Below are 12,922 nucleotides of genomic sequence, written 5' to 3'. Positions count from 1 at the left end.
TTCCATCCCTAGTTGAAGAGCTACATGAGGTTGAAAAACATTGAGAGAGGGGAAAATCCATCTTTTTTCAGGGACAGACTCCCTAATAGGTTGCCCATGACCAAGTGGTCAGCTCTATTTACCCACATACACAAGCAATACAAATTGGACTTAGTAGGACATATGTAATATATCGTGATAATTATTCCAGAGAATTATTTGAGAATGTGTGGGGGACACTGGAAGAGTTTGAAGGGACAGAGTATAGATATGATGAAAATACATGGTACTCATCTATAAAATCCTCAAAATAAACATTTTAAAGAAAATAGAGTTATGTAACTTAGTCACTGAGATAAATGAAAGATAGTTAGCCAGGTAGATAGAGGATGGATATACATATGGGGAGGGCTTATATGTTAAAAGAAAAATAGGAATATCAGAAAAATGTACACTGGGTGAGAGATGTTCTACCTGAGGACAAGAAAAATAACTGTATAACATTAGGTGACAGCAGATCCATGTATGATCATCAAACCATTTGCTATTGCAGAGAGCTACAGAGTCAATCTCTACTTTGGGGCTAGGATTGAACTCTCAGTCTGGGTAAAGCCTGAAAAAGGTGAGAAGATTAGAACTCCCAAGTGAGAGTTTCATGACTTCTGAGACAGTCCTTAGCCTGCTTTGTAAATGATCTCTTTATTTGTTATAAAACAATTGACTTCAAATCTTGGCCCCTGTCTTTTCTCTGTGTGACACTAGACAGGGTTCAGTGTGCTCACTCAAGATAAGAACTCCTTGCCCAGAACAACATAGGGTTTCAGTAAATATGTGTTGAAAGAGTGTCAAAGATGCCCTTCACCTTTAAGAACCAAAATCTGTGACCCTGAAAAAGAGAGACCTAGGACATATTGCTAAAACACATTTGTTTTCATTCTTGTTCTTCTCTTTTGGCTACCGAGAAAATCTAAAAACATTGTAAATCTTAGGGCATGTGAGGGCATCTTAAGGGGATAGGGCGAATGTCCATCCTACAGGTGGGTGGCGAGCCAAAGGCAGTACTCTCAAAGGCAACACATATATTAAATAAGGAAGGCATCCCAGTGGGTGTCAATACATAAAGACAGACAGCCACAGAGGGAGGGAAAGGGGCTGCCCTTGGGTAGCTACGTAGTTTCACTTTGAACTTTGATCTCTAGCAGTTGTAGAAAGATTTTAGTTAATATTTGGGGTGCAAAATTAAGATAAATGTGATATTGAGTTCTGTCTGGCTTGAAATTATCTTCATGGTATTTCCTTCTACCTATTCCTGCTTTAGCCATTAGTTTTTATTCCCTACCTCCCTCACTCTCTCTTTCCCTTGCCGACTCCCTCCCCTTCTTTCTCCCTTTTTCTTTCTCTCCATCTCTGATCTCAGGAAATGCTTATAAAATGCTAACAGTACAATAGGCATCTGCTAGCACTGTGGCTCATAAAGCAAGCACATAGATCACCAAGAGAAAAAAATGTGATTTTCTAAAATGAGCTACTGCCTAGGCAGCTACAGAATCATGTGTTCTAGAGCTTTGAAATTATGGTCACTAGGCCTCTTGTCCTGAAGTGAGGTCCAGGACACCTACACTACCCTCCCTGCCAAGGTGTTTAATTAGAATCTTCAATGTTATTTAAAACCATCTCCAGCAGTAGCCCTCAACACTGGGCTATGTCTACAAAGTGATATGTAACATCTTCACAGAGTCTGGTAGTTCCTTGTATGAAACCATCATCTCTAGATTATTGGAATTGTGGTCTATGATTTCATCTTGTCTTCACATCTTTTACATACCAGATACTCATATTGATGAGTTGTGTGTGTTTACTGACTGCAAAGAAGAGTCATAGAAGCCTGGGATGCAGAAGTAGGAGGAAAGGGCTTGTTCTCCATTTCTCTTTGTGGTCACATTCTTGCGACCCTTTGTGAAACACACAGCCCAATGCATCTCTCCAAAGGTTATTTCTCTCTGCTCTTTTACAAATTCCTTTTGTAGTTAATATCCAGAGAGTACCAGTTCACTATTTCTGTATTCTACTATTGTCTGTGCTATTCTGACTAATGTCAGTTTGTTTGGAATAACTAATAACTTGGCTGAGAATCAAGGAACTTCTTTATTTTTGTATCTTCCTCAGTGCCTTCCTTCCTGCTGACTTATACTCAATGTTCAGTAAATTTCTTAAGTGACTATAAACTGGAAAGTGTTATACAAAAGCTTGTTAACTAAGCTTTCTGTCTAGGGGTTCACTTTTTCTCTGGGGGTATTGACTGTATGTGGTTTCCTTAGATGGTCTCAGCAGTACATGCAAAGCAATGTCTGGTGGTACCCCAGGTGGACACCATTCTTATGGTTTACAATATGACAACTCTGCTGTTCCTTTTCTCTTCTCTTTTTGATCACATGTGTGTACCTCTTGCTTTTATATCCCTGTCCCATGTTTGGGAATACTTGCTGGTTTGTTGTAGCACATCTTTATTTGAAGAACATGACATATATGTAAAACCAAATTTGTTTGGGGAAACAACTTGGTAATGATTTTTCTTCCTGTGCTTTCCCTGAGCCTACATAATTTCCATTTATATCTAATTTAGTCTCCTTAAAAGTTTTTAATATTCCTCTCTCCCTTCCCCCACTCTGTATAGAAAATCAGGGTCTCCATTTGGCAGTGCATTCAGTACGTACTTATAACGGGAAGTTGTTATGGAGCAGAAGTGTTGAAATCTAAAACTGAGGTTACAAAAATATGTAACAAATGCTTGAAACTCTAGTTCTTAATTTATGCTCCCACCAGCCCCTCAGTCAGTTTAAAGTTTCTTTGAAAAGCAACTTTAAAGTGGAAATACTTTTGGCTTATTAGGCCTCTTTGGAGCTTATGGCAGGTTGTGATATCTTGGTATGACCCAGGGTTGTCTATCTCCAGTCAGCTCACCTCCTGAAAGACGACATCAGGCTGCATACCTCCTTGCATTGTTACAACAGACAGTATTTTCAAAAGTTACATTGCTTAGGTTGTCATAATAGTTTGACTTGTCATAATAGTCTAACTGTCAGGATAGAAAGGGTCCTCCTCAATGCTAATCTGTTTGAAAACGTGATGTATCATGTATGAAAGAGGCAGCAGAAAACAAACAGGCATTCTGCATGGGACATGGGGACCTTTCAACCCAATGCTCAACAGATAAAGATATTGATATTCCCAAAGCACCAGGGATTCCTATATCCTCTTGTGGTTTGTTTTGGTATGTGTATATGTGCACATGTGTACAAGTGTTTGTGTACATCTGTATATAGGTGTGCATGCTCGGGTGTTTGTGTGTGGAGGTCAGAAGCCAACATTAGTTTGTCTTCCTCTTTTGTTCTCCATCTAATTTTTAAGATCTAGTCTCTCACTGTCACTGCACCTGCTGTTCACTGGTTTGGCTAAACTGACTGGCCAGCAAGCTCCCAGGACCCATTCGTCTCTAGGTCCCCAGTGTTTTATAGGCACACACTGCCACCTCCAACTAGTAAGTGGGTGCTGCCCATCTGAAGTCATGTCCTCATGCTTGTACAGCAAGCACTTGAACCACTGAACTATCTGCTCAACCTGTCATTTTAAAGTTAATTTTCTACTAATGATTGTGTGTATTAGTGATGCATTATTTGCTGAACTTCAGCTGCTTTCAGTGAACAAAGTTTGACCTCAAATGGGGAAGGAGCAACTTTAAGTGCAGCTACAAAGAAGATTATAGATACCTTTTACTAAGATTAGGCTTCTATAGGCAGATGTTACCAAATTACATGTTACTGATCATGGGGAATTTTGTAAGCCAATTTCCTAATATTTGAAGTAGGTGATTCTGGAAGTGCATGGTAAAGAGAGTTAGGCTCAAGGTCAGGGTCCAGAGCTACTATACATTCACTTACTGTTTGTTAAAGGCAATTTAGATCTACCAATATTACTAAAGTACTCACTAGACAGTCATCCGAGACTATATCCAATTCTTTAGAGACACAGAATATACTATAGATACAATGCAGGCATTGATGTGTGAAGATATTTTTGAAGAGACAGTACTTAATTGGCCCTTGTTGGAACAAATCCTCCCCATATGGTGTTTTACTATAAACAAGATTCATTTTGCCTTATGTTCCAGAAACTATATTAGAGATAACTATTAACTCTTTTAAGTACAAAGTAAATGATAGAGCTTGAAGGGATGACTCTCTTAAATGCAAATATGAAACAGAGCCTAAGGGAAAGGTTGGATGCTGAAATTGTCACACCATGTGCACATGTGGCCTGGCATCACACTCATCTTTCTGCCCTGTGTGGTAAGACCAGATGTTTCCAGCTGTTACACACAACACCAGCTCCAGGCTGGGGTTTCAGGATCCACTTTGAACCTAAATTAAGACAATGAACACCTGGAAGTAGACTTACACACATCCACAAGTTCTAGTGGCTGTCTCTTCAAGGGCTGAGTGGATTGGTATCACGTGGTGTCTCCTGAAAGGATCTGTTTCCATGTAATCTACTTACACTGTGCTCCTGAAGGTGATCTCAGAGCAGCTGACTCGGGGAAGAAAGAGGATGTAACCCTTCTGCTGCTCTAGAGCAACTAAGCTACCTGAACAGAGAGCCCGATTTTATAAATAAGGCACTGCTGAGGATGATACTCTTCCTTCTTTGTCATCTCTTCTTATGATGCTAAATTATGACCACTGAAACTAAGACAATTACACCAGGAACTGGAGGAGTCTGAGGGCTTTTTGTACATTAGCAAAAAGTTTCCCAGAGTCCACTAATCATTATAAGAGAATTAAAGACTGATAACTCATAAAGAACAGATTGTAAAGCTGGGTGATGCATACCTTTAATCCCAGGACTCAGGAGGCAGAGGCAGATAGATTTCTGTGAATTCAGGGCCAGCCTGGTCTACAAAGCTACACAGAGAAACCCTGTCTTGAAAAATAAAAATAAAAAAGAATAGGTTGTGATTGGGTGTTTTCTGTCCTCTGAAGGAAGAACTTGAGTTTGAGTGAAGTAGCTAAGAGTAAGGTGCTGAAATAAACACTTTATGGGACTTTCTGGTTGTTCACTTTGGGGTTGTGATGTGTTACAGTGTTTGTATTTGTTTGTATTTAGTACTTGAGCCAGTTTCTAAGTTCACCTGGTATAGTACTTACCTCAGAACAGTCCTCTTGAGTGTTTTTGTTTGGAAAGAGAAGGAGGAAAGAAGAAAAGAAGGAAATAAGGAAGAAAGGATGACTTAATTCTAGGGTGAGGCTTTGCGTCAAGACAAATGTAATTGAGTCTTGTGGTGAAAGAGGAAAAAATCTATGTTTAAATATAATAAATTTGTTTTTTTTAATGGGTACCTGCATTGAAGTCCCCCACAGTGCATGTTATTGATGAATGTGTTTCTTTTGGAGATGTTCCAGTGTGTGTGTGTGTGTGTGTGTGTGTGTGTGTGTACGAGTGTGTTCATGAGTGCACAAGCACCTGTGTGTAGATTTGCATTATGGGAAATAGATTTACCAGAATTTGGAGGCAGCTGATAAATTAATATGGTATCAATAAGATGAAGCCAATCCTCAGGCTAAATTCCTTTCTAGTTTCCCAGAGTCATATCTTGTGTTAGTATCTTGTACATCTTACTCACATCTTGCTCTTTTTCTTGTGTTTTACTTTGGAGTCAGTCAAGCCCAGAGTTCCAAATCTCTGGGTCTCTTCTCTCTGTGTGTAGCTTTAGGCCTGCTTAACACTCTCAGCCTCAGTTTCCTTATTTGTTAAGTGAGAATAATAAAACTTTGCAGTTGTTGAAAAGTTGAAGATAATATGCAAACACAGGCCCAGAGCATTTCTATTATAATTTATCATTCACAATTTGACACTGTCTTTCCATAATGAGTACCTAGTGAAGGATGGTGATATGCTCAGTAGAACACTTGCCTAGCATTACAAGATCCTAAATTTGGTCTCTAACAGTAGTAGTAATAAACAACCAATTTGCCAAACTTGAATGTCACTTAAATACCATATTTCTGTCAAGTTAAATGGACAATCAAGTAAATCATAATACAATATGGAAAAAAGGTTTTTTAGGAGTATAAGTAATTTATGAATCAATATTAAATGCTAAGGAATTATAGGATAGTCTTGGAAAAATATAAAAAAACATTTCCTCTCTTTTGGTTTTTGCTTTGTTTGTCTTAATCAAATGTATTTCAGCAAATCTTTAATACCGTGTGATATCTCTCTTATTTCCAAGGATTATTCTGATAAATTCTCTCTATATAGCTATAGTTGAAAATCCCTGGAAGAAAGCTAATTTAAATTATTGAAGCAGATGTATTCAAGTTGCTTACTTTATCTTGTTCTGTGGTGATGCACTGTAATAGCCCTGTCGTTTGAATAGAGCCATATGATGGGAGACCAAAATAAGATGCTAAGATCAGGGAAAGGGGCTTGTTGTAGAATAGTAGTTTAAGATGTGCTACATTCTTTTATGTTATGGAATATTTGTTTAATGATGCAAAGATGTGATGCATTCTTTTATGTTACATTTGTTTAACTCTGTAAAGCTGAGTTAATTTGCCTACCTAAAACACCAATTGCTCTAATAAAGAGCTGAATGGCCAGTAGCTAGGGAGGAGAGAGAAATAGGTGGGGCTGTCAGGCAGAGAGAATAAATAGGAAGAGAAATCCAGGCTAGAAAATAAGAGCGAGTGAAGAGCAAGAAAGGGAGGAAAGGAGGATGCCAGGGGTCAGTCACACAGCCACAGAATAAGAAAAAGATATACAGAATAATAACCCAGAGGCAAAATGTAGTTAAAGAGAAATGGGCTAATTTGAGTTAGAAAATCTGGCTAGAAACAAGCCAAGCTAAGCCCTGGCATTCATAAGGAAGAATAAATCTTCCTTTATAATGGGGGCTGGGTGGTGTGGCCCAAAAAGAAAAAAAACTACAGGGGCTGACTCAAATAAAAGAGCATTCTGATCTTCGAACTCCTAACTGAGAAGTGTTTCTGTTATTATCTTCACAGAAGACATGAAAATGAACAGATGGAAAACAACATTATTACCTCAAAATTACACAGAGTTCAGTTTTTTCTAGTATAGAGTTATCATACCTTTTCTGTTTTAATAACTACTGTGATCCCCCTTGCCTATCCAAACATGGGGCAGAATACTCATGCCAACATAGCCAGCACTTTACCTCTCACAGTCATTAGCGTTAGGTCATTCTTGGAAAGCATTTTGGCCAGCGTGGCATCAGATGATGGATGCTCTTTATATGAGCTGAACATTAGTGTTATCATCTATTGAGGCAACACATCAGCCTGGCCAATAACCAACTTCAAGTTCATTGATTCTAGAGCATTGCTGGTCTCATTGAACACCAGCATCTCTGTTGATTCTTCCTTTTTTCTACACTTCGAATGCCTTCCTTTTCTAATTCTAATTTTAATGTATATTAAAGCAGTTAATTTGGTTGAAGTCAAATTTTTATGCTAAAAGGCCTGTGTATAATTGCATTTCCAGATTCCATTTTGTTTTTACTGACATTTTTAATACCTAACACAATCACCATTTTATGCTTAATTATATGGCCAAGTTATATTCATTACTTTGCATTTTGCAAACTCACTTCATTCCCAGACTATAACAGTAGCTTCAAGATGTTGCTGAAGTGAGAGTGTTAGCAAGGTGTGACAATAAATGTAAGTCCTGAAGCCAAGTGGCCCTGTTTCAGGATCACTCCAACACTTAGCAACTGTGAGGCTTTGACAATCCTCTTTAAACAACATCTCATCTATAAAATGAATTTGGTGACCTTATCACATTTGATAAGATCAAATTTATCGCTCAGCAAATTGAGATCTAATAAACATGTAACTTAAATTTTTATCTGAAACTCCATACCTGTTAACTACTTCCATAATTCTCTGAAATTTCATAATATAATTTTCCTTGCTCTCTTAAAAGTGTGGGCTTACTTGAAAAGAGCAGAGCACTGTTGTTCATGAATTGTCATCACTGAATGTTTTAGCAAAAACCAATTATTTTTGTTCATGAGAATTTAGTAAAATGGAAACTCCCATGCAGTGCTGGTAGGAGTATGTAATAGCACACCCTTTATGGAATGCAATTTGGCAATAATTTTTAAGCGCCTCACCAAAGTTTATTCCCTTTAGTTTGGTAATACTGCTTCTAGAAATTTATCTATTTTAAGGACATGGTCAGAAACTTGTATAAAACATGCTCATGGAGATGGTTTGCTGAACTCTCTTTTATGGAATCCTATGAAATTACTTAAATTACAAGGGATCAATGTGGTTTTATAAATTGTATCATTTGTTGAAATAGTATATAGCTGTCAACACAATATCTTTAAAGTATTTCAATAGCATGGGGGGAAATCTCAAAAAAAAATTTAAGTGGAGAGCCAGCTAGACAATTAGATGGGTAAAGTATTTGCCAACAAACCTGACAACCTGTATTTGATCCTTAGATCTTATAAGGTGAAAAGAGAGAACTGACTCTTGCAAATTGTCTTCTGATTTTCATATGCACATTATGGCACACACACACACACACACACACACACACACACACACACACACACACACACACACGCCCACACATGTACACATGCACGCACACACAATGAATGAATGTTTTTAATTTCGTTAAATTAATTTTTAAGTAGAGGAACAAAACATTATAAAATTTTGTAAGTGATGTGATTTTTTCTGCTTTGTAAGGAAATTAATGAGGTGATAGTGATGTATTATTTAAATATAACATTTTACTTATTCTGAGACCTTTATAGACACATACAATTTTATATTTATTATATATACCACCACTTCCCATCTCCAGTCATTCCCAACCACCTGCCTCCACATCCTCCTCGCAATTTAATGCCACCCCTCCCCGTTTTTACAACCCACTGAATTTAGTGCTGCCCATTTTCTGCCTGTATGTGCATGAGTATAGAGCCATATACTGGAGCTCGAATAATGTATAGGCAACACCATGAAGAAAACCACTTCTTACTCCCTCAGTAGCCATCAGATGCCAATCCCTTTTCCTCTGAGGATGGGTCCTGTGGATCCTTTCTCTTAACCATGCTGAAATACTGACTGTATCTTCTTCAATCTGAAAATTTTAAAGGAAAAAAAGTGCTTAATTTCAACTTGTATAGAGAGATCAAAGTATACATCCAATTTTTTTAGATCTGTTTAATTCATTGTTTAATGGTATTAACTTAGAGAATATATTAGAAGAAAAAACTTACTATTAGTACCAAGAATAAATTGTAAGAGGAAATTGGTCCAAACTTTGAGCCTTTTATAGTTATAATAAACATTAGTATTTTTTTTCTTTTTGTGACCTAGGAGCTGTGAAGGAAGAAATATTCGATATAGAACATGCAGTAATGTGGTAAGTGTGAGCTTCTTTGATTGTGAGATTATATTTAGGCCCTGGGATATGTTAAGAAGTTTTATGGATCCTGAGTGGAAAGCCAATCAATTAGTAGTTCACAAAGAGTTATTGCATGATATACTGATTACCCAATCGTCTCAAATGTTCCTCAATATAAACTTTTAGTCATTCAAGCAGATTAAAACTAACTAAACTATTTCAAAACACAGTTCATTGTCTCCCTGCTCTGTCTTTTCACATATAGCTCTCGTGAGAAATGAGGCAGAGGAATGATAAAACGGAAAACACTTGGAGTATCATGAAATAAATATTAGTTAATCAGATACAGGTTTGCTGGATGCCTTCATCTGTCCAGCAAATACTTAGTGTCGGCTACGTGTGAGGCACTGTGCTAGCACAGGGATAAAGAACATATGCTAACTGCAACAGAGTACTGGGTGGAGAGAGGGAGATGGATGGACACATAGTCTCATTCCTGAACAGATGTGACAAATGGCAATAGGGATGAAGTTCTTTGGAGATGACAGCAGAGAATTCTGAAGGATCTTAAAGGAAAAGATGGTATGAGATAGAGCTTGAAGGGGCATGACTGGGCCATGCTGTGTGTAAGGAGATGACAACTACTCCAACCAAGTGAAGACTAAGGGCCTCTTTGGAGACAGAAGTGTTTAAGGGTGTACTTCACAGTCATTTTAGTAGCTTGCACCCACCAACATGCAGGGAAGAGTTAAAAGGTGTTTTTAAGGTCATATCATGAAGAGCTTTGAATATTACCTTCCAAGTTTGTGGGTTCTGGGGACACTGGGGGCTCTGAAGTAAAGATGTGGTGCGGAGTCTCACGTTCAGAAAGAAGTTCTGTAGTAATAGCTAAGTTGCACTGGATCATGGACTATATGGGAAGACAGAGTTTATAAGGGCTTAGTCCTGGAGGAAATGCATCCTAGAGGGATAAAAAAAGATTAGGCCACTGTGTATGAGCAGGCAGAAATGAACAAGCATCTGAAGTTAGGGTGAAGCTAGAGTAAAGGAAGCAAAGAGGTAAGCACACTGTGAGAGCTTTGCACTCCCTAATGCATTTGTTCTTGAAACTCTTCCTCGTTGTTTGCTTGATTGGCACTTTTGTGTTTAGACTCAGTTGCCATGTCTCTTCTTCAGAGTGGCCTCCTGGACCATCCTTCCTAATGTGACTGTCCTACCACTCAGCTCCACTCTTCACAATAGTAGTTTCATTCACCTTTTATTTGTTTGTTTGTTTAGTCATTCATTTAGTTCCTTTTGAAACAGTTTCACTACATAGCCCTGGATGGCCTGCAACTTGCTGTGTAGACCAGGCTAACATGAAGCTCACAGAGATCCACCTGCCTCTTCCACACAAGCGATGAAATTAAAGGCATGTACCACTACACCAAGCATTACCTAACTTTCTTTACACAACTTTTCTCTGCCAAAGTTTATCCTACTGGGTTACTTTCATTGTGTGTCTATACACACTCTACAAAGGCAAAAACCCCATTAATATTTTTTTAATCTGATGTTCCTAGGAACTAGAACCGTTAAGGAGCACATAAGTTCACAATGGATATTTGCTGAATACAAAATGAATACTCAGAATGCTAGGTGAATGATGAGAAACAGTATCAGATATAACACAGTTTTGTGGGCTGGAGAGAGGCTCGGCAGTTAAGAGCACTGTTGCTCTTCCAGAGGACTTGAGTTCAGTTTCCAGCACCCACATGGTAGTTCATAACTGTCTGCAACTCTAATCCCAGGAGACATGATGCCCTCTTCTTCCCTCTGCAGGCACCAGACACAAATGTGGTACACAGACACATTTGTAGGCAAACATTTATACACATAAAATAATAAAATATTTTAAAAACAAATAAGACAGTTGGAGATGTTGTTGGAGGAAAAAAATCAATATATTTGATCTAGGAGTACTGGAGAGATTGACTTGCAAGCTCCAACTGTAGATGATACAAGTAGGTGATAGGATTCTGACATAGGTAAAAGTCAAGGCTTAAGATATAGAACTACAAAATAGAAAGCACAGAGTTTGAAAATTTGAAGGCATCCCATTAGGTAGAGTATAAAATTATAAGGGAAGGAACTTCGGGCCTTCTTGGGATGTCAGCATCCAAACTTAAAAAAAAAAAAAAAAGAATATGGAACCAAATAAACCACTGTGAGAGAGATAAGTAGAAAGTAGGAGAGAATCTAAAAGATGTTTAAGAGGAAAAATATTGTGAAGAGTTTAAAGAATAGGTTCTGTGGCCCTGCTCAGAGACATCTGACACAGGGGTCTGCTCACCAGATCTGAACTCGGCAGCGGTTTCCAACACATGCAGACAGTGCCAAGGTCCCAGTAACAGTCCCACCTCTATCCACGAGAAGAAGACAGACATCAGAGTATTGGAACTGTTTGCATCTACCAGAAGGGAACCTTGGTCCCATACCTACCAGAAGAGGAAGAGACTCCTGCTACACCCATCAGAAGAAAGGATGAGAAGAGGACAATGTAAAAGCAATTCAACAACAGAAAACTCAATATGAAACTACCAGAGACTAGGAACCACACACCAGAAAGACCTGAACATCACAATGCAGATGAAGCAGAAGAGAATGACCTTAAAAACATCTTCATGAAAATGATAGAGGACCTCAAAGAGGACATGAGCAAATCCCTTAAAGAAATGAAAGAAAAAAAAACAAACCAAAAAATACAAGATATTAACAAATCTTTCAAGGAAACAGTTCAAGACCTAAAAACTGAAATAGAGACAATAAAGAAAGCACAATCTGAGGGAATGCTGGAAATAGAAAAGCTAGGTAAATGATCAGGAACTACAGACACAAGCATAACCAACAGAATACAAGAGATAGAAGAGAGACTCTCAGGAGTAGAAGATACACTAGGAGAAATAGACTCATCAATTAAAGAAAATATTAAGCCCAACAAATCTCTAACACAAAATATCCAGGAAATATGGGATACCATGAAAAGACCAAACCTAAGAATAATAGGTATAGAAGAAGGTGAAGAAATCCAACTCAAATGCACAGAAAATATATTCAACAAAATCATAGAAGAAAACTTTCCTGACCTAAAGAAAGACATGCCAATGAAAATACAAGAAGCCTACAGAACACCAAATATACTGAACCAAAAAAAAAGTTCTCCTCGCCACATGATAATCAAAACACCAATCATACACAATTAAAGGTTGAGGAAAGATTTTCCAATCAAATGGACCCAAGAAACAAGCAGGGGTAACAATCCTAATATCCAAAAAATTGGACATTAAACTAAAATCAATTGAAAGTGATGAAGGAGGTCACTTCCTACTCATCACAGGAGAAATCCATCAGGATGAAGTCTCAATTCTGAATATTTATGCTCCAAATACAAAGACATCCACATCGTAAAAGAAACATTACTAAAATTCAAACCACACATAAAACTGCACACATTTAT

The 12,922-nt window shown here is 37.9% G+C and overlaps 1 protein-coding gene across 1 annotated transcript in view; it reads left to right on the top strand.

The window, feature by feature from the left end:
- The window catches only part of Adamtsl1 (ADAMTS like 1), a gene marked incomplete at its 5' end in the record, with an annotated part of 351,236 nt that overhangs the window by 19,029 nt on the left and 319,285 nt on the right, over positions 1-12,922 (top strand). Inside the window, one exon of the mRNA XM_035438677.1 lies at positions 9,399-9,444. Within this exon, the coding sequence (XP_035294568.1) occupies positions 9,399-9,444 (46 nt within the window). The remainder of the gene's footprint in view (positions 1-9,398; positions 9,445-12,922) is intronic.

The sequence above is a fragment of the Cricetulus griseus genome, chromosome 2 (genome assembly GCF_003668045.3).
Source record: "Cricetulus griseus strain 17A/GY chromosome 2, alternate assembly CriGri-PICRH-1.0, whole genome shotgun sequence".
NCBI classification, from domain to species: Eukaryota; Metazoa; Chordata; class Mammalia; order Rodentia; family Cricetidae; genus Cricetulus; species Cricetulus griseus.
Note: the sequence above shows the minus strand (reverse complement) of the source record. Positions and strands in the feature narration are given on the sequence as shown.